At 45.9% G+C, this 27338-nt stretch overlaps 1 protein-coding gene across 2 annotated transcripts in view; it reads right to left on the minus strand.

The window, feature by feature from the left end:
* Positions 1-27338, minus strand: part of LOC102926693 (aldehyde oxidase 4) — a 70079-nt gene that overhangs the window by 41688 nt on the left and 1053 nt on the right. Inside the window, exons 2-10 of one of the 2 annotated variants that reach the window (XM_076550491.1) lie at positions 24484-24541; positions 19010-19106; positions 15956-16064; positions 13890-14016; positions 9410-9471; positions 5620-5703; positions 4858-4938; positions 2680-2824; positions 2352-2444 (exon numbers count right to left, since the gene is read on the minus strand). In XM_076550491.1, coding sequence (XP_076406606.1) covers positions 2352-2444; positions 2680-2824; positions 4858-4938; positions 5620-5703; positions 9410-9471; positions 13890-14016; positions 15956-16064; positions 19010-19106; positions 24484-24541 — 856 coding nt within the window. Of the gene's footprint in view, positions 1-2351; positions 2445-2679; positions 2825-4857; positions 4939-5619; positions 5704-9405; positions 9472-13889; positions 14017-15955; positions 16065-19009; positions 19107-24483; positions 24542-27338 lie in introns of both variants that reach the window. The other variant, XM_076550492.1, reaches the window with a different exon arrangement.

The following is a 27338-nucleotide window of genomic DNA, read 5'->3' on the forward strand; positions in this document are numbered from 1 at the left end:
GAACGTAAATGTACAGAGAGCCTGCGTGCACGCTTCTAAATAGGTCAGCTCTTCGAATGTTTAGTTGGGATGACAACAAGCAAGGATAATTAGGGATACTTCTGGCGATTTGCTTCATTGAGATGGTCAGCATTAAAGTCTACTTGACTGGATGGAGGAAAACCTGGAAAATGAGTGAAGGTGTCTGAGGGCGTTTCGAGAGAAGATTAACTAGCGGAGACTTCCGTCAGCCTGAGCTGCGCCGTCTTCTAACACGGGAGCCCAGAAGGAGAAAGAACACTAAACCATCAACCAGAGAACTGTTTGACACTTTCTGCCTCCTGCCTGGGGACACAATGTGACCAGCTGCCCCCAGTGCTTATTCTCATGAGTTCCGAGTCACACAATTGTGCCCTTGAATGGAGGTCCAGAACAAGCCCTCTCTCCCTCCCTCCCTCCCTCCCTCCCTCCCTCCCTCCCTCCCTCCCTCCCTCCCTCCCTCCCTCCCTCCTTTACTTCCTGGTGGGTATTCGCCACAGCACTGAGACAAGAGACTCACACAAAGGGAGAGCTGTCTCAGGCTGGGGCTCTTTCTCCGTCTGCTCCCCGGGCGCCATGATGCAGCTGCCCTGCTCAGCCGCACCCTTCCTGCCATGATGGAATGAAACTTTCGAAACCATGATCCAACATAAACCTTTCCTCCTTCGGATGGACTTCCCACAGATATCTTGTCATAGTGATGAAAAACTAGGACAATGCCTCTTCTCGGTCATAGACGGTCGCGTTTGCCTTGGATTTTAGTACGTGCTAACCACAGATAACCAAAATGCAATACTTCATGTGCTTTCCCAGAGTAAATGATCACATGTGGGGATTCTAAGCCCTTCCCTTCTTTCGAAACAGTTTTGTTACACTATAGCACTCAGACTGGTCTTAACCCCCTGGACACTAGACTATAAGGTGCGCCAGTACATTAGGACTTAAAAACCGTCTTTGAAGATGTCATTAAACTAGAAAATTCATTGGCGGAATTTCCACTGTCCATTTGCTCTCCTTCCATGGTCCTCTCTTCCCCCTTGCCCCGCCCCCTTCCAAAAAGAGAACAGGAGTGATACTTGCTGGTAGCAGGCTAGTTTGGTTTGCAGGTGTGCTAACAGGGCATGATTTCAGTAGTGTTGTCTTTCCAGGGCTAATGGAATCCCCGAGGGAGTGACTAAAAAAATCTCAGTATGCATCCAGTACCAGTTAACCTACTGCACATAAAAAATCATGCATTTTATCTGCAGTGTTAAAGTTTCACGGAGGGATGATGAAAGGGCGCTTACTGCTCCTGGGAGGGAGGGCAATGAAGAAAAGTTGGAGCAACAGATGTAGTTCTATGAGTGCTGCTTCCCATCTCTACATCCTCACTCACCCTAGCCAGTGACATGCCCGATAGTCTCCCCTATCCATCTTTTCCTATATCCATATCCACTGATACAGATATTCCAATAGTTGGGAAAAAATGAACTGACTTAAGACTGACATGTTGGAGGGAGAGCAAGAATTGCCCAGTTGGTTTCTTTGTCCCACTCACATTTTTAACTAGTTAAGGTATTTTTAGCTCCCACCATCTATTATTTGTCTATTCAAATACATTGTTTGGGTATTGGCAGTGGGATGACTCAGAGAGTCTTGTTTGTGCATTATCATCAAAAAGAAGACAGGCTCTAGGCCTGACTTGGGAGTCTGGGGAGATTATTTAGGTCCTTTGATTCTGAATCTTCCAGAGGACATTGGAGACTCCAAGGTATGAGCTAGGTCTGTCTCCTAGGGTTGACCTAAAAATCAAAGAGACAGGACATGTGAACACACCTGGCAACTTGTTGAAAGAAAGGAAGAAAGAAAGAAAGAAAGAAAGAAAGAAAGAAAGAAAGAAAGAAAGAAAGAAAGAAAGAAAGAAAGAAAGAAAGAAAAATGAAGGAAGGAAGGAAGGAAGTTGCCCATAATTGCATTTTAAATCTTGTGGCTAAGATTGTGTCTGTGTCCGTGTCCGTGTGTATGTGTGTGTGCACGCGCTGCAAGGGTACACATGTGTGTGAGATGAACCTCAAGAAAGAAAACGTCCTAAGGGCTTATTGGACTAATCTTCCGGTACTTGGCCGAGCTCTTCAGCTCTTGGTCATCTTCTTGCTGTCATGGCTTTGATGACAATGTGATGCTCAGGGACACAGTCGAGTGAGACATCCTAAAGATGCTTATAGTGAACGCACAGTACACACCCAGTTGCTTTGAATGAATGCGCAAAGTCAGGGCTTCTGGGAGGTGTGACTGACTGCCATCAGAGCCCCGCCGAGCCAGGGCCGATGCCTTACTTGAACCAAGATGCTTACCTTTGTCTGTGCTTTCCACAAAGTTCAGTTCTGGAAGCCCAAGTGGGGATATAAAAACTGGATGGAATTCGCCTTTAAATTTAATACTGGGTCCTTAAGGAGAAAAAACAGGAAGCAGTTAGAATGAGAACGATGGGTTACTGGTATGACAAAGTAAAAATTATCATGTATACAACTCATTTGCAAAAGAAAAAAAAAGAAATAATTCTAAAAGACCCGAGTCCCATGAATAGAAATGAGCCTGGTTTATGGAGAGCTGAGGGGTGGGGTGGGGTGTGGGGGCTTCAGTTACCTGATCTGAAGGAAAACACATGCAAATAACACATACCCACTGCGGTGTTCCCCATGACCAGTGGGGCTTTGGGGTAGCTGGCTTTGAGTTCCAGAAGGTCTTTCAAGGTCACCGGCATGAACCAGGTGGTCTTCGCCCCTTGGAATGTCAGCCTCCTCTTATGGGGATCTTCGGCCATTCTCTGCAGAGAAGCAAAGCCACTGTGCTTTCCGGGGATCCAAATGGTCCACGGGTCACTTTAGCTTTCTCAGGGATCAGGAAGGGGTGGACTGAAACTACCAGATCGATGAGCCTGTCTCCTGCTAGGTGTGCACAGGGACAGTGTTTGTGCTTGTGAAGTGGCTGTCTGAAGAGGCACTCAGGGCAGTGCAAGTGCCTAGGTCTCTTCTAGTTCCGCTCCACCACCGGGGAATTAGAATTCCCACAGGAAACAGCCCCTGAGGAAGAACTGGGTTCTCACCAGACTTCCTGCGTGGCCCTGCCAACTCGGCTCACCCCCAGATCTACGGGTGACACATCCTGGCAACATATAAATGGCACCATTGCCACAGGCGAGGTGGAGAGAGGCTGAGAATGTTTCCCCCTCGGTTCTGGGGGACACTGTAGGTGAATCTGTTTCCTGGTGGCTGCCTCCCGGCTCTTTAGTTAAGCGGTGAGCAGTGGATTGGAGAGAGTGATAACTGTCCTCAGAGATGCACCTTCGGGCTCAAACACTGACCACAGGAAACATTGTCACCCAACACTATCCCCTTAAAAATTTAAAAATCACTTATTATTTGTTTGTCTATTTGTGTGTGTGTGTGTGTTGTGTCCATGTGTGTGTATTGTGTGTTATGTGTGTGTATAAGGAAATTTTTTTTCTCACAACCTTGCTTATATCTATCTAGTATATACCTATCTATATTTAGGCAAACAACTTTAAAATAATGCCTCATGGAGGACACAGATGGCTGCCCTCCATACTTCTTGGTCTGTGTGGAGGGGCATAATCAACCAGGAGTGCCCTGTCCAGGGTTCTTGGTGTTTCTTTTAAATATTTATTTATTTATTTATTTATTTATTTATTTATTTATTTATTTATTTATTTATTTATTGGTGGTGAGGTTGGCAAGGGCAGAAGGCAGATGGGAAGATATGTGGGATTGGAATGTATGATGTGAGGTCCACAAAGAATTAACACAAGTTAAAAAAAAAAAAAACAGGGGTTAGGGATTTAGCTCAGTGGTAGAGTGCTTGCCTAGCAAGGGCGAGGCCCTGGGTTCGGTCCTCAGCTCTGTTAAAAAAGCAACAACAACAACAACAACAAAACAACAGCCTCCCCTCGACACGCCACAAGCCAACCCAATATAGACAATCTCTTCACTGAAACCCTTTTCCCAGGTGATACTAGGTCGAATCAAGTTGTCAATTAAAGCTAATCATTCCATGATCCATCAAAAAAAAATACTGACATAGCCAAGGTGTCCAAGTTCTCAGGCTCTGAGGGGTACAAGGCACTGGGTTCTGAGAAGCCACGGGGATTCTCTGTCTCCTACCATGCTTTCTCCAGGACACAGTTATAGAACAGGGGTTCAGACATACCACAATGTGACACCTTCTTTTCTTTCTTTCTTTTTTTTAAAAAAGATTTATTTATTATTATGTATACAGTATTCTGTCTGCATTTATATCTGCAGGCCAGAAGAGAGCACCAGATCGCATTACAGATGGTTGTGAGCCACCATGTGGTTGCTGGGATTGAACTCAGGACCTCTGGAAGAGCAGTCAGTGCTCTTAACCACTGAGCCACCTCTCCAGCCCTGACACATTTTTTTCTTTTCCCTTTTTTCTTTAGTAGACTTGAGCCAGTGGTTAACTGTAAGAACAGTCCAATTCCATTGTCCTAAGTATCTTTTTATTGTCACTTTACTGTTTTATAAATTGGCTTTAAGATACCTGTGAGTTCCTGTATGACCTTCTGTGGTGACTCATCTACACTCTGACCTCAGAATCTTCAGGTAAAAGGGATTTAGCCAATGGGACTCTGAGGTCCTGGCAGTTCCACTCTTTCATGAGCTCTGATTTGATTACCTACTGAAAGGACTGAACAAGTCCCGAAAAAGGACTCCATCACGGTGGACACACTCACATCTTCTTAATAGCTAGAGCTTTGTGGTTCTACAGAAAGGCGTGGGCCACATCGTATTATGAAACCACAAAAGCAGAGCAACTTACGATCAGTTCAGGAGGGAATATAGGTTCCTGGGATGGATCCAGGGGCTGGAACTCATCTTCATCATACAGTTTGGTACACATCTCAACAAAACACAACACAACACCAATGGAACGTCAGAGTTACCGAGAGACACACAGCAATATTCAAGGGTGGCATTCCTCCTGACACCCCAATACGAAGCAAGATATTGGAGTCACAGGACCCCCTCATGCAGAATTCTCCTGTCACTTCCAGGACTGAGGGGTGGTGTCCTTAGCACATGGACAAGACTCTGGACTTCTCAGCTGTCAGAGCTGAGCATTAGATGTCTGCACTGGGTCTCCTGTATTATTATATTTTCATGAGCACAAAGGTGCCTGAGGTGGTTAATATTGATTATCAACTCAACAGGCTCTAGAATCTACCAGAAGACAAACCTCCAGCCATGTCTGTGAGGGAGAATCTAGACTGGGTTAACTGGGTGGAAAGACCTCCGCTGAATGTGAGTGGCACTGTCCTATGGGCCTGGACTGAATGAAAGGGTGAGAGCTGAGTACAGCCTCCATCTGTCTGTGTGGATGCAGTGCAACCAGGCGTCTTCTGTTCCTGCCCCATGCCGTCCCTCCATAGTGCCCTGCTCTCTCCCATTGAGACTTTTAGTGACATGAATGTTACTTATTTTTGCCTTGTAATGACTGACAAGAATAGATAGATACATTTGGATTTTTGTTAACATTTTTTTTGAGTCAATCCCAATTGGAGTGGGAAAACCAGACACTTACTTTTTCCTCTCTGCTCACAAAAGACGTTTCATCTGGATCCATGCAGCATTTTCCAGATCCTTTCATTTGGCAAACAGTAGCTCCCTGGGGAAGTAATGCAATTTAAGTCAGCTTCGTGGTCAGGTCTCTGAACACGCTGCCTGAGGTCCCCATATCTATAACTCAACCAAATGGATCTGTGCATTCCTCACTTCTGGTTTTGGCTGAATGGAAGGAGACCCCTGCAGGATTCACATCTCATCAAGCTACTGATTCTCTGCTCCCAGTAAAACAGATAACAAGACCTGGGAATGGCAGGCACGCACTTGTAGTCCCAGTACTTGGGGAGTAGAGGCAGGAGGATTAGGAGTTCAAGGCCATCTTTAGATAAGTTGGAGGCAAGCCTGGGCTCTATGAAACCCTGTCTCAAAAACAAAAAACCCAAACAAATCAAAACAAATAAACAAAAACAAGAAAAGGGGCTAGAATCTATGTGGCTGAGTGAGTAAGCTGATGTGTAAGCGCCTTGGTAAGATGCCTCACATCACAGCCAACAATAAAAATGCTTTAAACCTCTACAGGAGTTCGGGAGGCTAGGTAACAAGCTCTCCCACTACTGAACGATTAGAGAAAAATAAAGGGAACGTGCAACTGTGTTTCCAGTGGAGACCTACAAACTGTCACCCTGGGCTCAGGGGAAGAAGACAAATGGGATTGCAGTCCATGGGATCAGTCACCGGGGCTCCCCACGGGAAGTGAGAAACATGGAGGGTACTTATACTATGGTGGTTAACCCAAGTATGGAGGCCATCGTGAATTATTTGAAGGATTCAAATTGCTAATCATTTAATTATAATTTTTCGGGTATTTCATGTGGAACCAAAAGATAAACTTTTGGGCCTGAATTTGTCAGTTGCTGTGACCGTCAGTTCCTCTTCCTCTTCCTTGTTCTCCTGTTCCTCTTCCTCCTTTTCTAGCTTTTCCAATGCTCCAGTGAGAGAAGGCCTCACACTATAGGCCGGGCTGACCCGGAAGTGATTCACTGTAGAGGCCGGGCGGCCTTGGACTTCTGGCAGGTCCGTGCCTTAGCCTCCAAGCGCTGGGATAACAAGTGTGTACCACAATTCCCAGCTTCACTTATTATTGCCGCCTTATGTGTAAACAGTGCCAAGGGCATGTGGCAATTTGGAGACAATGGATGCCATATTTAAAATCAAGAGTCTAGTTCCTGGTTTAGCATGTACTGGCCAGGCTGGGCTTGTTAAACTGGAATAATAAACCCCATGGCAAACGGTTTTGTTACACTTAATGATGGGAAAATCCCACATAATGTCTGACGCACACACCTGCTGTGAAAGTGACAGCTGGTATTTTGAACTCCAAGGCCATTTCTATAGAATTAATTAGGGCTTTGGATACTGTAAACTGTGCTTAGTAAAGGAACTAATTCTTTGTATTTTTGTTTACATCCTTACATAGATTTTTATCTACAAAGAAGACCATATAGTTTTAGGCTGGACAATGTGAAGAAGGTGTTGTTTCTGTAGGTCAAAAAATGGTAAAACATTGGTCACTATTATGACTTACCATAAATAGTATCTTAGGAATTAAAATGAAATAACCTGTAATTTGTAAAACTTCCTGAAAATTTTTAGTAGTAGCATAAAAATATAAGTTTCTAAGGTTGTTTTAATTTAAAAAAAAAGATTTTATTTATTTAATATGTATACAGTGTTCTGTCTGCACGTATCCCTGCAGGCCAGAAGAAGGCACCAGGTCTCATTACAGATGATTGTGAGCCACCATGTGGTTGCTGGGATTGAACTCAGGACCTCTGGAAGAGCAGCCAGTGCTCTTAACCTCTGAGCCATCTCTCCAGTCCTGGTTGTTTTAATTTTTATTTGCTTTTATTTTTAGACAAGGTCTCTAGCATTTCTGAATGGCCCAGAACTGTGTAGCCAAGTTCTGATCCCCCTGCCTCTCCTACCTGAATGCTTGGATTACAAGCACGCACGCACCGTCACACCTTTTTCATATGGTGCTAGGCTTTGTGTCTGCTAGGCAAGCACCCTACCAACTAAACTACGCCCTGGCTCCTCAAAAGTTTACAGTATTGGGAATGAACTGGTATACTTTGAATTATTTTCGGTCAACAAAAATGATACAGAAATAATTTTTATCATGAAAAGTGGACCCTTTATGTTTCAAGATGTCTGCCCCTGTATGCGCTAATCATGTTTTCCAACTTTCTCTGTTCTTAGCTTTCAAGGTGACCTGGCTCTTGGCTTACTGCAGTCTCTGCTGCCTGGTGGTTAGATCTGGTTATGACTGGCAAGCTCCTTCTTGGAAGCTGTCTTTCTGTACCCACTGTGCCCCCCTGACCCTTGTGAACATTCCCTTCTGTGGTAACTCAGGCTTTCATCCCCCTGGTGTGCCTCCCAGGCTCATCCTTCCCACAGGCAGGAACTTCACTTCCCTGGGAAGTTCTGTGCTCACTGTGTGCTCCGGCTGGGGAACAATGTGTCTGTGTGTCGGCCAACAGCTTCAAGTCTAAACTCTTTAGCCCCAAGTGGTATACTTTCTTTTAGTTCTGAAACCTCCACCACACCAACTTCTCTCCTTCTTCCTTTTCCTTTTCACTCTGAGCCTTGGATATTGGGCATCTTTTTCTAGGTCAGCCAGTTCTCTCCTTGTAACGTTTCTACTGCTCTTTCTCCAGCAATTCACATCTGTAATTTCCTTTAGAATCTGGCTCCAGGTTCCCTTTCTCTGATAAGTTCTCTGCCTTTCCCTTTCCCTCAGTTCTCTTTAGTCGGTGTCCCTTCAATCTGTATGCCTGGTGGATACAGTAAGCATTTAATACCTGTCTTTCTTTCCTCCCCCTGGCCTTTCCGTTCCTACACTGGGGATTGAACTTTGGGTCTCATGTATGCTAGTGAGTGCTCTATCTCTGGGCCACACCCCAGGCTGCTTTTTGACTTGAGACAGGGCCTCACCAGGTGGCCCAGGCTGCTCTTGAATGCCTTCTATACTCCAGGGCGTCTTGCACTTGACATTCTCCGTCCCTGGCCTCAGTTCTGTGCCATAAAACTAGCTACTTTTTTTAAAAAAAATTATTATTTGTACACTTCACTTTCTTCATTTATTGGAGTGGTAGAATAAATTTTTATAATTCTCGTGAAAGTGTCAAATTTGAAGAAATAAACAAGATAGATGCTAAGGGCTTACTCATAAAAATACAACAATGTGCTATTATACTCCTGAACTCAGAGTGACTGCCTGCACAAAAGTGAGTCCACCAACACCGCACTGGGGAAGAGGCAGGGATTCATGACCCTTCATCCCTTCCTGAGGAGCTGCAAGCTATTACGTTTGCTGAGAGAGAGGAGTCCTGTTCCTCAGTAGTGGAGCCACCAGCAAGCTCCCCTTGCTCAGGTGAATAACCCCCTACCCACGTTCATGTAAGCAACCCTAATTAAAGTGCAGGGCAGGAAGGGGGGTCACAGAAAAAGACATGAAGGTAGGAGGGGGACCTGTTGGGAAGAAGAAGGGGTTTAGTGGGAGTGGGGGGCAGGAAGAGAGGGTAATGGAGGGGATCGCAATCAAAGGACATTACATATGGGTATAAAATTGTGAAAGAATAAATACAAATAAAAAAATATAAACAGCAGGTGTCTGGCAACCCTCAATGGTTAGAATGGGCAATATCGGGGTTCACGTCTAGGGATAGTGAGTAAAATAGGTTATTTTATGTAAAAGTCCATTCACAAATTAAGTTAATAGAATATTAGCCTACAACATTTTAACTTACCGGTGAGAACGTTTTCCCACTTTCTACAATTGGTCGGTATCCAGTACATCGGCACAAGTTACCTGATTAATAAGAAATGAATCAGGTCTTAGAGTCTCATCCAGAAATGGACAGCACAGCTAATGCTTAGTGTTTTCAGCAAAATAGGCAAGCTTATTTTTTGCTCTGAAACCCAGCGAGATTCTTTGAAAAAAACTCTTCCCTGGGAGATATTCTTCAACAGCAGGCCATGTGATTACAGTTTTTTTTTTTTTTTCTGAAACACTAGAGAAATCTTCACATTTCCCAACCAACTCTTCCTGCCTATCTCATGCCTATATCCTAAACAGAATACCCATTGTTCTCATGGCTTCGTCACAGCTGTGGGAAGAGCAGTTTTCTTCTGCCAGCAGGTTCGATCATGATGAGCAATCTCCCTATAGATGCAAAGCAATGGAGTCAGCAGATCCTGAACTGGAGCCTCTTAACTGTGAGCCAAAACATACCCGTTCTGTTCGTAAATTAATTATCTCAAGCATTTTGTCATAGTAATGGAAAGTTGCCTAACACAGGGAGCATTCTTGAAGGTCTCTGACTCTGTTCTCCAGGGGAATACTTCAGGCAGGACTGTTTCACTGATTGCCTGGATTCTGCAATAGGTGTGTTGGGTCATTTGTGAATTCACCTTAGTTTACTTGTTGGATCATAAACTGGAGATGGCCTTGGATGTTCTTGAGTCCACTGTGAAGGCATGGTCTGTATTCAATATGTTGCTGATACTGTTCAGTCAGTCAACATTTCCAAATAATGGTTGAAAGTAGGAGGGAAACCGCTACCCATAAAAAAGTGTATGAATTCAGGTGTGGTGGCACATACATGCCTTTGATCCCAGCACTCAGAAGGCAGAGGCCAGCCTGGTCTACACAGTGAGTTTCAGGACAGCCAGAGGCTATATAATGAGATCCTGTCTCAAAAATTTGAAAATACATTGTGCAAATTTTACAATCAGTTTGAATGGTAATTATGAAGAGGTCTGACTGACATGGGGAGAGTCTCATACTGTTGAAATCATGCATAGAAAACCACACATAAAACAGATATACGTACTCAAACAAATAAAAATCTGAGCCTAAAAGATGGACAAAGGAGAGAAGTCTTCGACAGTGGTTATCTGTTAGTGGGAGAATTGTGCATGAGTTTTTCTTTGCCTTTTAATTTTAGGGACATTTTCCCAATAGAAGACATTATAATTACACTAGAAAGAACACTTCAAATTATTAAGTTCCACTTCAATTTTACAAGTTCAGAGCACTGTGCCTGTGGACCGGGTGTCCTTAAACACTGGACAGAAAAGTGTGTGGAGAAATGAGGCAGGTGAGCCATGTGGAAACGGGTTCTGGGGGAGTGCCTTCCCGCTTATTAAAATGGGGCCAGCTCAGGAATATACACAGGCAAGAAGGGCTGCAGATTCCGTGATCTTTGTTTTGGTAAGAGGGAGAGAAAAATCATAAACGGATCTAAACTTAGAATTTGTCTTCATTGTGGAGCTGAGACAGGGTGTCAAAAACATAGTCAGGGGGCATGAGTCAGAAGGTTAGGAAGGCAATGAACTCCTTCCTTCATAGAGAGAGATGGGGCAAACATAAGGTCTAGCATGAGCCAGGATCAGGGGTTTTGTTTTGGGTCACAGTCTTAAGTCTATAGTATCAAAGAGGAACCCCAAAGGGGGAGCCCCAGGAGGACCCCAAAGAAGAGCCCCAGGAGGACCCCAGGAGGACATAACTGGTTGCTTATGTCTCGGTGGATGGTCACACACCTGTTTGCATCTGGCACTAATTGAATTGGGGCGGGGGGGGGTATTGATAACAATAAAAAGAGCATGTAAGGTTAAGAGGGGGAGAGGGGAGGGCACTAGGGGGGTTGAAAGTAGTGGTGGGTGGATATGATTAATATACGCTGTATAAATATATGAAACTTTCAAATAATAGAAAATATTAAATAAGAAAAAAATTGGCATGTCTGTATTTTATAATAATATACAGCCAAAAGGAAATGCATGCATATGTATTTCAATATCTTAAAGACATCCCCAGGATAATTGCACCAATGACAGTATTTCTTCTAATTCTGTAGGGAAAAAGTGGAAATTAAAAATTCTTACTCCCTTAGTCTTGAAGGGCAAAGACTAACTTCAATGAAGCAGTGGTTCATACAGTCACTGATTTAGAAGTTGTGTGCTTATGCTATTACATTTTGATTTGAAACAAATTTATTTATGTATTTATTTATATTTTCTGTGTATGAATGCTTTGTATGTATGTATGAATGTATGAATGTATGCATGTTGTATGTATGTATGCATGTATGTATGTGTGTATGTATGAATGTATGTATGTGTATATGTGTGTATGAATGTATGTGTGTATGTATGTATGTATGTATGCATGTATCTGTACTATGTGCATGCTTTGTGCCAGCAGAGGCCAGAAGAGGTTTCAGATCCTGGAACTAGAGTCACACATAGTTGGCATCTGTCATGTGCTGCTGGGAACCAAGTCTAGATCTTCTGCCCGATCAGCAGGTATGTTGTAGAATGTTAGCTTAAGGTGTGTTACATTCATTTGTGCTGTGGAGTATTTGCTTAGTGATGCCAAAATGTCTTGCATTCTTTTATGTTGCATTTAACTCTGTGAAACTGTGTTAATTTGCCTGCCTAAAACACCTGATGGTCTAATAAAGAGCTGAATTAGAGGCGGGAGATGGATAGGCAGGGCTTCAAGGCAGAGAGAATAAATAGGAGAAATCTAGGCTGGAGAGAGGGAGGAGCCAGCCACCCAGCCACAGAACCAGCCATCGAGGAAGAAGGAAAGAAAGGTGTATAGAGTAGAGAGAGGTAAAAGCCCAGAGGCAAAAGCTAGATGAGATAATTTAAGAAGAGCTGGCAAGAAACAAGCCAAGCTAAGGACGGGCATCATAAGTAAAAATAAGTCTCTGTGTATTTATTTGGGAGCTGGGTGGTGGGCCCCCTAAGAATAAAAAAAAAATCCACTACACAGGTACCCTGAACCACTGAGCTGTCTCTCTAGCCCCACCCTCTCTACATTTTGTTTTGATTTTTTGAGATAGGCCCCTCTCCCGATCTCTCCTCTGCCTCTCACTCTGTAGCTGGTGTTTTCCTGCCTCAGCCTACAGGTATGCACCACCACACCTCTGGACTGCAATGCTTTGAACTGCACTGTATACTGTTGTCTTTCTGGGACTGTGAGCATGAATGCTGTCAGTGTGGCCCCCACTTATAATTTTAGAAAGAGCACAAGTAAATGCCTTGTGAGCCAAATACACTCTTCAAGCTATCAACTCAGAATAAGATTATCCGCCTCTTGCATAGTGTCTGCCCTCTCTCCCACTCTCAGTGCTGAGGACAGCGTGTTGAGCTAGGCTGGTGTACCCAACATCCTCAGTGCTGAGGACAGCATGTAGAGCTAGGCAGGTGTACCCAACACCCTCAGCTGATTTTCCATCTTTTTCGTGTTGGCCATCATGTGAATTATAGTCAGGAATCATGAGGGCTATACCCCATCTCTATCCGACTGCCTGTACCCAAGAAAAAAGTCAAGCAAAACTCCAAGTCCAAGATCTCTGATTCTCAAAGCTCTTAATTCTCATTGTATTACTCGTTACTTTACTGAACAACAAAAAGATTACTGGTTGCTTAATCAATTCAGGCTTGGTTAAAATCATAACCAAAACTACAGGCCACAGCAGTTTACTGAAAATTTTGAGTGAAGCTGTTGAGAGAAGATATGAAGGAACACTTATACCCCAATTCCGAAACCATTTAAGTTGAACTTTGACCTAGCTTTCTTCTGCATCTTTTCATCATAATCGAGTTTCTGCCTGTTCTGTTTGTGGAACAGGACAAGGAGTTTCCTTTAATATCTCTTAGTTGAGTCAACACTATTAATACTTTAGATTTCATACCCCTAAACTAGAAAGGTTTGTGATAGAAACTACATTTGTTGACATGTCTTTCTAGATACAAAGTCAGAATTTTCACAGTTAGATTTATCAGTATTTTTGTAGGAATTGAATTGCTCACTGTTTGCTTATGATAACCCATTGTTTCTGAGGGCCCACACACAGCCATCACATAAAGATATCCAGTACCCCCAAATCTTTCTTCCTTTCTTTGTAGGATTAATTTTAGTAAGCAATGTTAGTGAATAATTTAGACTCACTAATTAAAACACAAATAGCAAAATCTTATTATTCCACTCTGCCCACATTTCCGTGTTTGGAAAAGGCTGTATTAGCATTAGTGTAGGCGTTAAAATACCGTGAAAGCATCAGCAAAGGAAAAGTCTAATGATGGAGTCAGTATTGTCTCAACTACCAGCCTCAGGGCTGCAGAACCAAGACAGCGCCTGTCTGCCCCAGTGTCTTTCGGAGGAGCTGGGCCATCCATCTTTAGCTCCCCGAGTCTTGCCCGCCAAAGCCTCACCTCCAAGTGCCTCAGTGATCTGATCAGGTGTCGGCTCCGGGTGGTTCCTGAGCAGCGTGTAGATGGACATCACCATGCCAGGGCTGCAGAATCCACACTGCGTGCCATGACACTTGGCAAGCCGTTCCTGAGAGACAAAGGCACACCACCAGTGCGTTAGACCTTTGGCCTTGCATGCTAGCACAGAGTCTAAACTTTCTGAAAACAACTTCAGGAGAAACGCCTGCTTCTGGAGGAAGAAGATGAATTTCTTAAAGTCAGATTCATGGACTTTTGCTTAAAAAAAAAAAAGAAGGCCTAGTGTCAGAACCCTTCTCACACCCTGCTTTCTTTTTCCTTCTCACTCACTCTATCACTTCGGATGATGTGTTCAACTTTTCTTCATGTTTACAACTAGGGTGATAATGGCCTGCACTTTGCAGAATAAATGAATGTGTGGGAGTCATTGAATGTGTGTCCAGAGTCAGCAGGCTCTGGACAGGCGTCTTCATGCTCTTCCCCATTTAGATCAGAGAATTTATGGTGTACTAAATGTTACAATCTATATATTTAAAAAAGCTGAACATTCTATTTGATATTGCAGGGCTAGTCCCACATTTAAATCATGCACATTCAATCTTATACAGAGAAAACAGTGGGGGAAACGTCAATTTATTTGCTCTCTACAGAATCCCTAAGCCAGGAAGCTACAAATGGAGCCAGGGCTGCCAGTCCCGCCTGCCTGACACTCCACACTCGCCCAGCTGGCTCGAGTATAATTCTAGTGTTCTCAAATCAACATTTCCCCCCAAACATCATGGCTCCTCTAATGAAAGCCAAATGCTCTGTCTGTGGTCCAACTGAAGGGACAGACATTATTTTAGTTAGGGGACAACATGGCTGCATGTATTTATGGCTACATGGCTGTCGTGTCTGCTCTGATAGATAGTCCAGACTGTAGAATCTGCTAGCGTGTTGAACACCTGGCTCTCTCGGGGAGACAGGCCTTCACACACAACTTCTTTACCGATGTTTATTGCACAAATACCTCTACTACCACGGCAAGTACGATTTATACAAACCAGGGTACTTTAAGGGAGTCTAGTTTAAATTGACTATGGATATGTTTAAAGACAATCAGCAGAAACCTGCAAATTTAACAATAGGCTTTTGCGAGCTGGGGCAAGCCTGTTCTGGGACACCACTGAACAAATGTGACTGGTGTCCCATCAAGACCTGGGAGAGTTAAATCTACTAAACACAGAAGGTGAATGCTGGGTAAATCCACAGGACACAGCGATTTGAGCTAAGGGCTGAAAGATATGAACAGGTCTCTGTCAGGAGTAGTGGGCAGTCAATGAAGCTGCCATGTTCCAGACACAGCCTTTCAAGGAAGGAGTCCTAAGGGAAAGACTCTTCATCCTTCTCTTTCTACAGCCTGCCTTTCAAGCTCACCCAGCAGGAGTTCCTGCTCAGTCATAAGAAAACTGCCGCCCTTTCTTTGAAGAGCCCTCCAGACTTGAACAACCACCCTGCTGCATTTTAATTGTAGCCAGTAGTTGGGGGATTTTTCCGGAGCCTTCTCACACGCAGCTCAACTCTCCTCAGCACCCCACACTTTGGAACAGTGAGAAATGAAGAAGTCTATTTTCTATAAACTCTGGTTTTCTACCTCGTTTTCTTCTTGAGTAAGACTGCCCTTATCTGTTAGTTACTGGCCAAAACAGAGCTGAGAAGGTCTCTCGGGTTAAGATGTCTCTTTACAATCGATGACAGCATCTTGAAGAGATGTCTGAAAAAGATTCCTAGCTACAAAGCACTGACTCTTCCAAAACAAGAATGTAAAAGAATAAAGGGGTTCAAGCTTAGAGAACTCGGGAGAGCACACCGGACTATGAGCTTGGGGACCCCAGGAGAACACACCAGACTATGAGCTTGGGGACCCCAGGAGAACACACCAGACTATGAACTTGGGGACCCCAGGAGAACACACCAGACTATGAGCTTGGGGACCCCAGGAGAACACACTAGACCATTACAGGCCATGCCTGTTCCAGCATCTGGTCCCCATCACATTGTGATCTTACCTGCACGGGGTGAATCCTCTTTCTGATGCTTCCCACACCTTCCACCGTCGTAACAGCTGCCCCATGGAGAGAACAGATGGGCACCAGGCAGGCTGTTGCTGGGTAGTGGCTGTGATGGGCTTATGTAAAGAGAACACACTGAAATCACGGGGAATGGGTGACAAGGAGTAGGGTGTTCTTTCAGTCCGGGAGAACGACAAGGTTGTATTTCCCCAACTGTGGTGAAGATGACCTATACAACCGTAGACTTCTGGCTGTGCCTGAGAAAGACCTTACATATGATAAGTGGAGGAAGTAAAGGGGGGGGGGGCGGACATTCCTTCTGGACTCCTAAGGACCTTCCTTCACCTCTTATTTTATTATTTTCTCCATTGAAGGCAAGCAAGGAAGTGATCCTCTTTGGATCATAAATGTCCCCCCGAAGGCCTCAACCCTACACAAAGAACTACAGGCAACTAAGGATGCTGGGAGTGGGAGAAATAGTCTTCCCCGGGGAAGAACACAGCAATTGGTTATCCAACGCCAAATGGTCAGCCCTGGAAACACACGAACCAACTGAGCAGGTTATAGTTGGGAGTTCATATGTGTCTATCTTTCTCCCTGCATTTCTCCCTTCTTGTTTTAGTGTGTGTGTGTGTGTGTGTGTGTGTGTGTGTGTGTGTGTGTGTGTGTGTGTTTGTGTGCACGCACGTGTACATACATGCATATAACAGCAATTAATGAAAAAAGAGGCCATGAATTTGAAAGAAGGCACAGAGAGGCATATGGGAGGATTTGAAGGGAGGAAAGGGAAGGGGAAATGATGTAATTATATTGTAATTTCAAGAATAAAATAAAGAGGAAACGTCCCCATAGGCTTTTTTTTTTTTTTTTTTTTTTTTTTTAGTTTTTGAGACAGGGTTTCTCTGTGTAGCTTTGCGCATTTCCTGGATCTCACTCTGTAGACCAGGCTGGTCTCGAACTCACAGAGATCCTCCTGGCTCTGCCTCCTGAATGCTGGGATTAAAGGCGAGTGCCACCACCGCCCAGCTAGGCTCATGTTCTGAGCACTTGCTCCCTGGCTGCTGGTGTCGCCTGTGAGGCTAAGGAGCCTGTGTGTAGGTGACAGTGGTGGAAGCAGGTCCAGGGAGTGTGCCTGAAGGTGACAGCCTGGCACCGGTTCACCAATGGCCTCCACCATGAAGTGAACTTTGCCTCTTGTTCCCTCTGCCCCAGATGGAGGTACCATGCTCCACCTCCCTCACTCGGGGACTGAGGTCTCCCAGAACTCCGGGCCTGTTGGAGCCCACAGAGGTTTCCTAGTGAGGTCTGAGCTGGCTTTACCAGCAGGGCTGCCTAAGAGGATGATTGGACCGTGGGCCTGGGTATCAGGTGTTTGGAAGGATCTGTACTTGGTTTGTGTCTAGCAAGGGGGAGGTCTTTTGTCTCGCCCCCTGGCATTGTTATAAAAAGTCCTTTTGAATAAAGTTCTGGGTGGGTGGGTAAGGGTCCAGGCCCTCCTGAGGCTGTCCTGTGTTTCTGTCTTTCCTCTCATCGTTTAGGTGTCTTTTTATATCTAAATATTCCTTACTTCTCCCTCCTTAAGAGTTCCCTGGTCATTAAAACATTATGGATAGAATGTCTCTGTCCGTAAGTTGTTCTGATCCATATCTTGGTCACAGTGATGAAAAGTAACTACTACAAGAGACCAGGAAAGTTGGACTTGACCACTAAGCAATTTAGTCCGTAGTCCTCAACCATGGGATGCTTCCAAGAACAGGAATATTCTTGTATCCTGGTCCAATGAAGTTAAAATCTCTGGGCTGAGATCAGCTAGTCACTGATTAGGCTCTTTAGATGATGCTACTGTTTTGACACAATTATCTTTCCTTCCTTCCTTCTTTCTTTTCTTCCTTTTCTTTAGTGTGTATGTATGTATGAATGTGTGTGTGAGAGAGTATACATATATATGTGTGTGTATGTCAGTATATGTGTGTGTAAGTGTATGTCTACATGTGTGCAGAGGTATGTGTGTGTGTATGAGGGCATGTTTGTGAGTATGTGTGTGTGTGTGTGTGTGTACGTGTACCCGTGTGCACACATCTTTCTTTGCCCGTCTCCCTTTCTGTTTTCTGACAGAGTCCCACACCTCTGTTCTCAAGGTCTTGCTGTCTTTCGGATGGTCTGGCTGAGAACCCGCAATCACCACTGAGAAGTTCATAAAACTTAACTTTTTTTTTTTTGCTGCTCTTTCTCAGTTTTAAATGTGGGTGACAGTCACACCCTCATGAGGTCGTTTGGAGAACTAAATTTGATGACATACCTAATATGTAAACATTTCCAACAGTGCACGACATTCAGTAAGCATCCAGTAGATGCTGCTGATTTTATCAGCACATTGTTATTTCTGTTCACATACCCAATAAGTTATAACTCCCGAGAAGGGATCGTCTCTAAACAGTTAAGCTCTGTATGGAAACAGCTGCTGGACAATCCCCTAGAGACAGTACCCTAGATGTGTCCCCAGCTAATCTGCCACTTCCCGCCTCCTCAGCTTTTCCTCTTCCAAGTTCTATAGTTTGTGGATGGTACCACCCACGTGTCATCCATGGCAAAACCCTGGCACTTGCACTAGAGAACTCCGCCTTCACCTCCACTTTCCACCAGAGAGCAGATTTGCATTTTAAGGCCAAGGTGAGGCAGTTGGATTTGAGCAATCACTCATCCTCCTGGGAAAATGACTCCTAGTGTGTGCCACGGCCTAACGCTCACCAAGGCTATAACGTCTGCATTAGCTCGTTCTTGCAGACACTTCCCAGAGCCCCCTGTTCAAAAGCAAAGGGACTATTTTATAGCAACAGTGAACCAAGCCCCCGAGAGCTCGGAACACAGGACAAATAAGTCCTGCTGGGCAGAACATTTATGGAAAAGAGATGGAGCCAGGGTGAGCATGTGAGAGACTTGGAGACAGGAGGGAGGGGCGCATAGTTTCAGGGAAAGCGAAGTCTTCATCGGCGAGGCCCCTCGCCCTTCCCAGATGTGCCCAGAGCACAACCAGGCCAGTGCAAAGGATACTGGATCTTCTTGCTCTTGGGATCGTATCGTGACACCATCACTGTACAGGCGCCACAGCCTCCGCTCCCACAGCCATACTTAGTGCCTGTCAGACGGACTGGAAGGAGGAGAGTCAAGGAAAAGGGACCCACGTGCCTTTACTTGTCACGTTTCTCTCCCTCCGGTGCCTATAACAAGCGGCGTGCTCTGGAGTCTCGGGCTGTGCTGGCCACAGCTTCTTGGTAAATGGGTTGGTTCAAGTTGCCGCTTACATCTCAGCTCACTGATGAAAGCTGAGGAGGGGCGGGCTGTTCAAGAGACACAGCAGCTTTCTGAAAACTGGGTCCCACGGCATTTCTGAATATAAGAATTTCCAATTCAGCTAAGAAGGCAATGAAATAGTCGTCGGGGAGCCAGCTCAGTGGTAGAGTGCTTACCTCCTGAAGCCTCGGGTTCTATCTTTGGCCCCCGAAACAACACTAATCAATAAAAAAGAACTAGCAAATGCTGGATATTGTGATTTATACCTGTTATTACTGGGATTTGGGAGTTTGAGGCAGGAGGATTGCTGCAACAGCCTGGGTAACATAGGGAAATCTACCCAGTGGGGTTAGGGCAGTGCCTTGCAGTCAGAGCCCGGATATTTCTGCAGTGTGCTATGCTCACACTCTTCCTGAGTAGGACACACAGATTACACGAGCCTCCTGGGAACAGCTTAGGGTTTGCACCCAAATGCAGTGTGGAAAAGCTCACAACCTCTACAGAATTCAGAACTGTGGGTAATGGAAGATGAATCCATATGGTGTCATTTCTCTGGATGTCGCAGAAGGTGGTTTGTGTAAAATTCAGAGAAATCCTCCTGGGAGGCTTAATCTCCTCCAGTACAGCAGTATTTACTTTTGCTTTCTTGCGGAATTAGAAAACATCAACCTAAGGGCTGAGGCCACAGGACAGCAGCAGACCAGGTTTTGCCTAGTGTGCATGCAGCCCTGGACTCAGTCCCCAGTTTAGCAAATAACAGTGATAGCCTTGGCTCTTGGGCCGGCCCTATCGACATCACTATGGCAGAAATATTGCATATTTCCTCCAAGACAGAACAAACGATATATTCAAATCCTCTCCTTCGGGTGCATCCAGGAGTCTACCAGAGTTGGCTTGGGACCTTCTCAGGTCAAAAGGATTTCATGGGTGGAGCTGATAACTGACTCGGGTGGAGGCTGAGTCATTTTCCTCCTGTAAATTGCTACCCTTGATGAAGTGCTGCAGTCAGGAGACTTGTGGTTTTTGGAATCCCTAGCTGAGGAGTTCTTTGCAGCCTTTCCCAGAAGGCTTTGCACACGTGACTCTGCTCTTTAATTCTGAGCCAGTTAAGGCAGCTCAGGGCTGAGACCGAGAGCTGAAGGTGGCGTGGGTCAGACCTTACAGCACTCCAGTGAGTAGGGCGCAAAAGGCAAGGAGTCATTTGTTCCTGCTTTGGGAGTCTGGGAAACCCAAGTGCTGTCTGGCGGAGCTGAGCCTCACTCGGTCAGCGATTAACAGCAGAGCTCGGCTGCGTGTTTTAGCTGTCCCAAGTAAAACATGGACGCCTGATTCCTCTAGCCCCTTTGCCCTCTGGACAGCTACCAGCTAGTTTCAAGACTCCCTGCCCTCACAGAAAGCCACGATTGGTTCCTTATGTATTCTATGAGCTCATCTTGGGGCTCATCATTAGACAGTGTGGCCAGATAAACTCAGGACCCTCAGTTAAATCTGAACTTCAAATGAACAACTGATAATGATGTGGGATGAGCATGTCCTGGGCAATCTCAAATTTGACGAGCTGTGCTTTGTTTTTTACAAATGCTCAATACAGAAATATGACTCGGGTTTGTTTTTTGGTTCCTTGCATAGAGGAGATTTCCCACCACCCCCAAGATGAACAGCCTTGCGGCGTTCTTAGAAGTTGCCTTAGACTAACCGGACAGACTACGTGTACCGGGGACATGCCACCAGAGCCAGACCTGGTCCTTTTCTCTAAGGCTCTCACTGATTATTTCATCTTTGTTTTCCGTCACATCTCTCCATCCTCACCTTCAGCTCCTCACACATGCCAACAAAAACTTTATTTCTCCAAAACACGACAGTCCTTTGCCTCTGGCCCCATGCCTCTGATTGGAACACCCTTGGCTCCAACACTTCAGCTTTTGCTGGAGAGTTGTTCTCAACCCTTACCTCACCCTCTCTCTTCTCTCTCTTCACATCTGGCTGGGCATCCTTTCCTGTGCTTCACAACATGGCTTCTCTCTCTCTCTCTCTCTCTCTCTCTCTCTCTCTCTCTCTCTCTCTCTCTCTCTCACACACACACACACACACACACACACACACACACACACACACACACACACGTGTACCTTGTATGGCCATCCCCTTCACTACGATGGGCCAAAGGCAGTGCCTGTCTAGCTTCTGGATACTCAGTGCTTCAAAAAATTTGTTATCTGAATAAATACAGACTGTGGTTTTTCTTTGTTTTTAAGATAGGGTCTCTATGCTTCAGGCTGGCCTCAAATTCACTATGCAGTTTGGGAGGACGCTGAACGTCTGACCCTCATGCACACCTTTAGTGTGCTGGGATTACAGTGTCCACCATCACACCTGGTCACTGTGGTGTCGGGAACTGAACCCGAGGCTTCATGAATGCTAAGGCAAGTAGCCCACCAACTAAGGGATTCCTCAGCCTCTTGAATGAATAAGAGTTATTTTGAAAATTACAGAGCTGGATGCTGGGTGTGAGGAGGACGAGTGTTTGGGAATGCTTCCGGGTTATCCCTGTCCACAGTTTTAGCCCAGAGCTAAGATCTCATAGAGATGAACCCACTCTGACATTCTGCATCCTCGGCCTCGGAAGATCTGGGCAGGCCAGTGGGGGATGGTGTGGTGACTCCGGGGGACAGAGGCCACCACAGCTCCTGATTTTGTGCATGGAGGAGGTAGAACAGTAGATGGGAGATGCTATGATCATCGTGTGTCACGATCTGGGCATGATACCTAAGCCAGGGCCTAAGTCAGCAGAAAACTGGGTTTTGTGGGGCCTGATATTTCTGCAATATGAAAGTTACAATATAAGGAAAGATTATAAACAACAAAAAATATGAATGTAAACATAGGACCAGGACCTGGGGAGGGCCTATAGGAGTCCCTTGAACATGCTTTAGGTGGGCACTGTTGCTAGCAGAGGCAAGCATTCATTCCTTCCTGTAACCATTCATCAGAAGCACCCACCAGGGAACAGGTCAGAGTAACGCCTGCACTCTGTTCTAGAACTCTTGACTCTAATCAAAAGTTGGGGCCTAGAGCTCCAGAGAGCCTCATTTATCCAGAACGGTGTGTTTATATTAGTTACCATCGAGCAACGTTCAGAAGGAGCGTTGGGAATCTGGGGGGTCAGGTGTTTCACCTAGTGTTGGCTCTGGCCCTGGTTACCTGGGCACCTGCATGTTCAGCTTATTCCCGATGTTGCTTCCTTTTGGGAAATCTAGAGAAGGCGTGGCAGGATGTGTGTGGGCTTTAGAGGTGAGATTTGCAGTGGGGCAGAGGGGAGCTGGCGGGATGGGGAGGAGGATTCAGGCTGTGTGGACTGAGTGGGAGAGGGATCCTAGGCAGTATGGTCCTTGTCAGGAGGGGGCTGTAAAATGATGATACAGGAAGTCAGATTGTAAGGCTCCAGTAGAGAGAGGGAGTCTGGAGAGAAAAATTAGGCATCAAGGACAGGCTATTTCTAGAACACCTTTGTCAAGGTAAGCAATGAAGTGTTATTTGAGGCGTGTTAATTGGGAGGTGGGGAGGCAGAAGGAGAAAGGATAGTATCTTGTTCATCACCGAATCCCAGTTGCCTATCAACAGAGACCAGTGTGTGTGTGTGTGTGTGTGTGTGTGTGTGTGTGTGTGTGTGTGTGTCCACATGGAGGCCAGAGGTCAACCTCAGTGTCATTCCATAGGCACAGTCCGTTTGAGAAAGGGACGCTCTCTCACCGGTCTGGCACTGGACAAGTAGGCTGTCCATGAGTTCCAGGCATCTTCTGGTCCCTGCCTCCCCTGTGTACCACTCCTGGTGTTTTTAATGCTTTCTTAAAGTGTTGTACTCATGTCCTTGCAAGACAAATACATTGCTGACTGAGCTGTGCCCCTTGCCCCAGTGAGTACATATTTTTAACTTAAAAAAGTAGTATAGTCTCACGGGAAGAATGGGACAGACCACCCTGTACTTCCATGACCCAGCTCTCCTGGGTTGATGACGTCCACATGGCTACGGCAGGCTGTAGTGTGATATTAAAACCAGAGCTTGGGCTAGAGAGATGGTCACTGGGTAGAGGAGCCTGCCACTGAGCCTGAATCTGATGCTGATGCCCGGAGCTCATGCGGTAGGAGCAGAGAACTGACTCCTGCAAGTTGTCTTCCTCCTCTCTCTCTCTCTCTCTCTCTCTCTCTCTCTCTCTCTCTCTCTCTCTCTCTCTCCAAACGTGGAAAAAAGGAGCCCAAACTCAGGAACTTAGCAGTGGTTCCGTATTGGTAACTGGGGGACAGCTGATGCAGAGCCCACCTGTTACACACACATGTACACGCCTGTGTGTGCAGTTCTGTGCAAGCTCATATAGAGATTGTGTGACCACAGCCCCACGGTCACTAGCCAGTGCTGGTCCCTCACTGTTGCATCCAGACACAAGGGACGCTTCTTGGAGAACGGTTTACCAGCATCTGATGGAAACCTCCGAGGAAAGGAAAATCGAGCCCAGACAGAAAAAAGAATAAGAAGGTCAGAGGTGAAAATCTGAGAGGACATCGGTGACACGTCAGGGTTTTGAAATGTATTTATAAAAATTTGTTTTCTCTGCTAGGAATTATGCAAGGGTGTAGGAGGAGTCAGCTAAAAGGTCCTGTGGGGACACCATTATCAGGGACACACGCCCTGATCATTTGGCAGGGCACAAGTTTGCCTAGAGATGTTGAATCACTGAGATGTGTACGGGCCTCAGCAGCCATGAAGTTGCTTCCAGAGAACACTCACACTCCATTGGAGGGTTCTTTCAGTTTTGTTCAGGTGAAAATACAATCAATCAAATATGAATCCATAAATCCATTATACATCCATACAGCCATTCTCTGGACTCCAACTAGATGCCCTGAATGGAACTCAAGTCACTTACCTAGAATGAATGCAGGGGACTTTTCTTATCATTACTCTTTAAAAGATTTATTTTTATTAATTTTATTTGTGTGTCTGTGTCTATATGAATGTGTGCTGTGTTTTTGTGTGTGCGTGCAAAAGAGGGCGTCAGCTCCCTCTGGTGCTGGATGTGTGAATCGCCAGGTGGTTGTGAGCGGTCTCATGGGGGGGTTGGGACTTGAACTCAGTTCTTCTGGAGGACTGGTAACTGCTCTCACCATGGAGGCACCACCCCCGCCAGCCCTTCTGATCACATCTAACCATTTCCTCCCCATTTGCAGTCAAAGGATATGAACTTTCCTCACGTAGAACAGCAGATTGACTTCGGGATCAGCCCTCTCCTCTACGACCTACATTGGGAAACGAGAGGGGATTGAGGAAGATGCCGTCATGGGTTACAGCAATCCAAGTCTTTGTTCGGAGGGCGTGTTTATAATATGGGTGGCTTTACAAAAACCTCTTATTAGTGATTCTTGAACCTAAAAGTCTGTAGAAATAGTGAAGCTTTATTTCAATGTCTGAATTTTCTATCATCTGTGACCGACAAGCTTTATTCCTGACTTCCTCGGAAAGGACTGGAGGGGAAACAGAGGCACAGAAATGACTCAGATAACTCGCAGCCACAGAGAGTTGTGAAAGTATGTTAGCCAGAGAGGATGTTCCTTAGCACCAGGGCCCTCACTTCCCAGCTCTACAAGTGCGTGAGGGAAAGCCAAGTGGTACCCATCATGGCTCTCCCCTCACCTCAGCGCCATGTGTTACTGGAGTTGGCCCAGAGGGAAGCCTGCTGCCCTCGGGACCTGGAGGAACCCAGCCAGTCTCTCTGCGGGGACAGCCAGGCGAGATGGGGAAAGCAAGTCCGAATGCCCTCACCCGGAAGCAGAGCAGCGCAGAACCCAGACACAGAGGGCACGGTCCTCCACCGCGCTTTGTGTTCACATCGCCTTTGTGCAAGGCAAACGGACCGCTGACGTCTTCGCTCCACACCCCCGTCTGCAGTTCTCCTTCTAAAGCCCTCAGAAGATTTACCAAAGCAGCGATCAGCCCAACACCCACACTGCAGACGTGTGTGTGTGTGTGTGTGTGTGTGTGTGTGTGTGTGTGTGTGTAGGGCACTACAGAGGCGGAGCATCCGAATCTCATGTTCTTTTTTTTTTTTTTTTTTTTTTTTGGTTTTTCAAGACAGGGTTTCTCTGTGTAGCTTTGCGCCTTTCCTGGAACTCACTTGGTAGACCAAGCTGGCCTCGAAATCACAGAGATCCGCCTGGCTCTGCCTCCCGAGTGCTGGGATTAAAGGCGTGCGCCACCACCGCCCGGTATATCTCATGTTCTTTAACACCCTAACTGTGAGACCAGGGAGATGATTGACAAGCCGGGAACAAGACAGCAACAGGGGCTGATAACCGGAAGAACTCGGCAGATCCTTCTTCCTGGTTCCTCTGTCCCTAGATCCGGGCCCGATGACACTCAAGGCTTGGATTTCCTGCTACAGCATTTCTGATAAATACTGTACTTTCCGTCCTCACGTCAGCAGGCCTCCGATTGCCACACTGCTGTCCCTGTCAGTCACGCCTGTCTCAGGTCCAAAGAGCACCGAGTATGGCCAGGCTCCAAAAGAAGAGTGGGATTTGCTTTGGGGCGGTTACAACCTGCTTGCTGCAAATCAGACGTCAAGCGGCCAGCAATCCCAGCCACTTAAAAAGATCTCGGGAACCGTGAGAAGGAACAAACCTCTTCTCAGGAAGCACATGAAAGAGGAGCAAGCTCATCAATAATCGCCAGCGTGTAAAACAACACTGTGTAAAACAACCAGTGTGTAAAAACAACAACGAAGCCGGGTGGCAGTGGCGCACACCTTTAATCCCAGCACTCGGGAGGCAGAGCCAGGGGGATCTCTGTGAGTTCGAGGCCAGCCTGGTCTACAGAGTGAGTTCCAGGAGAGGCACAAAGCTACACAGAGAAACCCTGTCTCGAAAAACAAAACAAACAAACAAATAAAAAACCAACAATGACAGGAAGAGTAGCAAAATGTAGGAAGTCAGCCTGTAGCAAGCACCTGCATGCCAGATATCGATGAAACAGATACGTTCATGGAGAAAGCGCTCGGCATTCCGCCCACTGTGAGGAATGTAGCCCGTACTATATTTTGGCAAGCCACCAGGGCGATCTATGAAATAGCCTTGCTGTGATTTCACAGTCACCCAGCAGCTCTCTGCTGAGGAGTCTGTGGAAGGATGTTCATCCAGCGTTGGGGGAGGGAGGGCTTGAGGGGAACAGAAAGGTGCCTGTGTCTCCAACAGTAGGACAAGCTCACGACAGATAAGCACACCCTAGAAGGCCATGCACTGATGAGGCAAATTTTCACAGAGGAACGTGTACAAATCCAAGACCAGTGCTGAGTGCCCCCAAACAAACCAAACAAAACAAAGGAGGTTTGCATTTCACGCTGCTGTTTTCACAAATTCAGAACCCAGGCACCACAAACACGGCCTCTGCCTCAACACCTGGACTTCTAATCGGGCACATACGAAGCAGATGGGAAAGATACAGGTTTGAAATGGTCAGGAAAGCATACTGGGGAGGCACAGAAGAAGAAAAGAGTGTCGACATAGGAAACAGAAGCAGAACCTTGGGAAGTCTGTTGGGTGGTGGGTACTCATGGACACTGTGCCTCAGTCAACGTGAGCCCTCTGTCTAAAGAAAGGAGCCAGTTGTGGCCATGACTCACTCTTCAGGGTTGTGTAGATTGTCCCCTTTTGTGACATCTATAATTTGTCCGAGAAATACGTAGGATAAAATGAGCTCACAGCTCTTACACTTGAGATATGAATTCAAGAGACTGGAAACTGGTGTTGGGGAGCGTGGAAGCGAGCATGTCAGCATTGAAACATTAAACAACATCGAAGGACAAGTCAGCAAAAGCTATTTCCTCACCCACAGACTGCAGCCCTGCCGTCCTTAGACGGTCACTCAGCAGCTTCGAGGCTGACGTCCTGGGCTCTTTCGGGTCGTTCCAGATTGCTACCCTGGGTTTTCACTCCATTCTGCTTCTCTGTCTGCCTCTCTCTCATTCTGTGTTTACAAGTTTACAGGGGTCTCAGAAGTGACCTTTTCACAACTATTTGACTGGGAAAATAGCTAAGAATT

The sequence above is a fragment of the Peromyscus maniculatus genome, chromosome 13 (assembly GCF_049852395.1).
Source record: "Peromyscus maniculatus bairdii isolate BWxNUB_F1_BW_parent chromosome 13, HU_Pman_BW_mat_3.1, whole genome shotgun sequence".
NCBI lineage: Eukaryota > Metazoa > Chordata > Mammalia > Rodentia > Cricetidae > Peromyscus > Peromyscus maniculatus.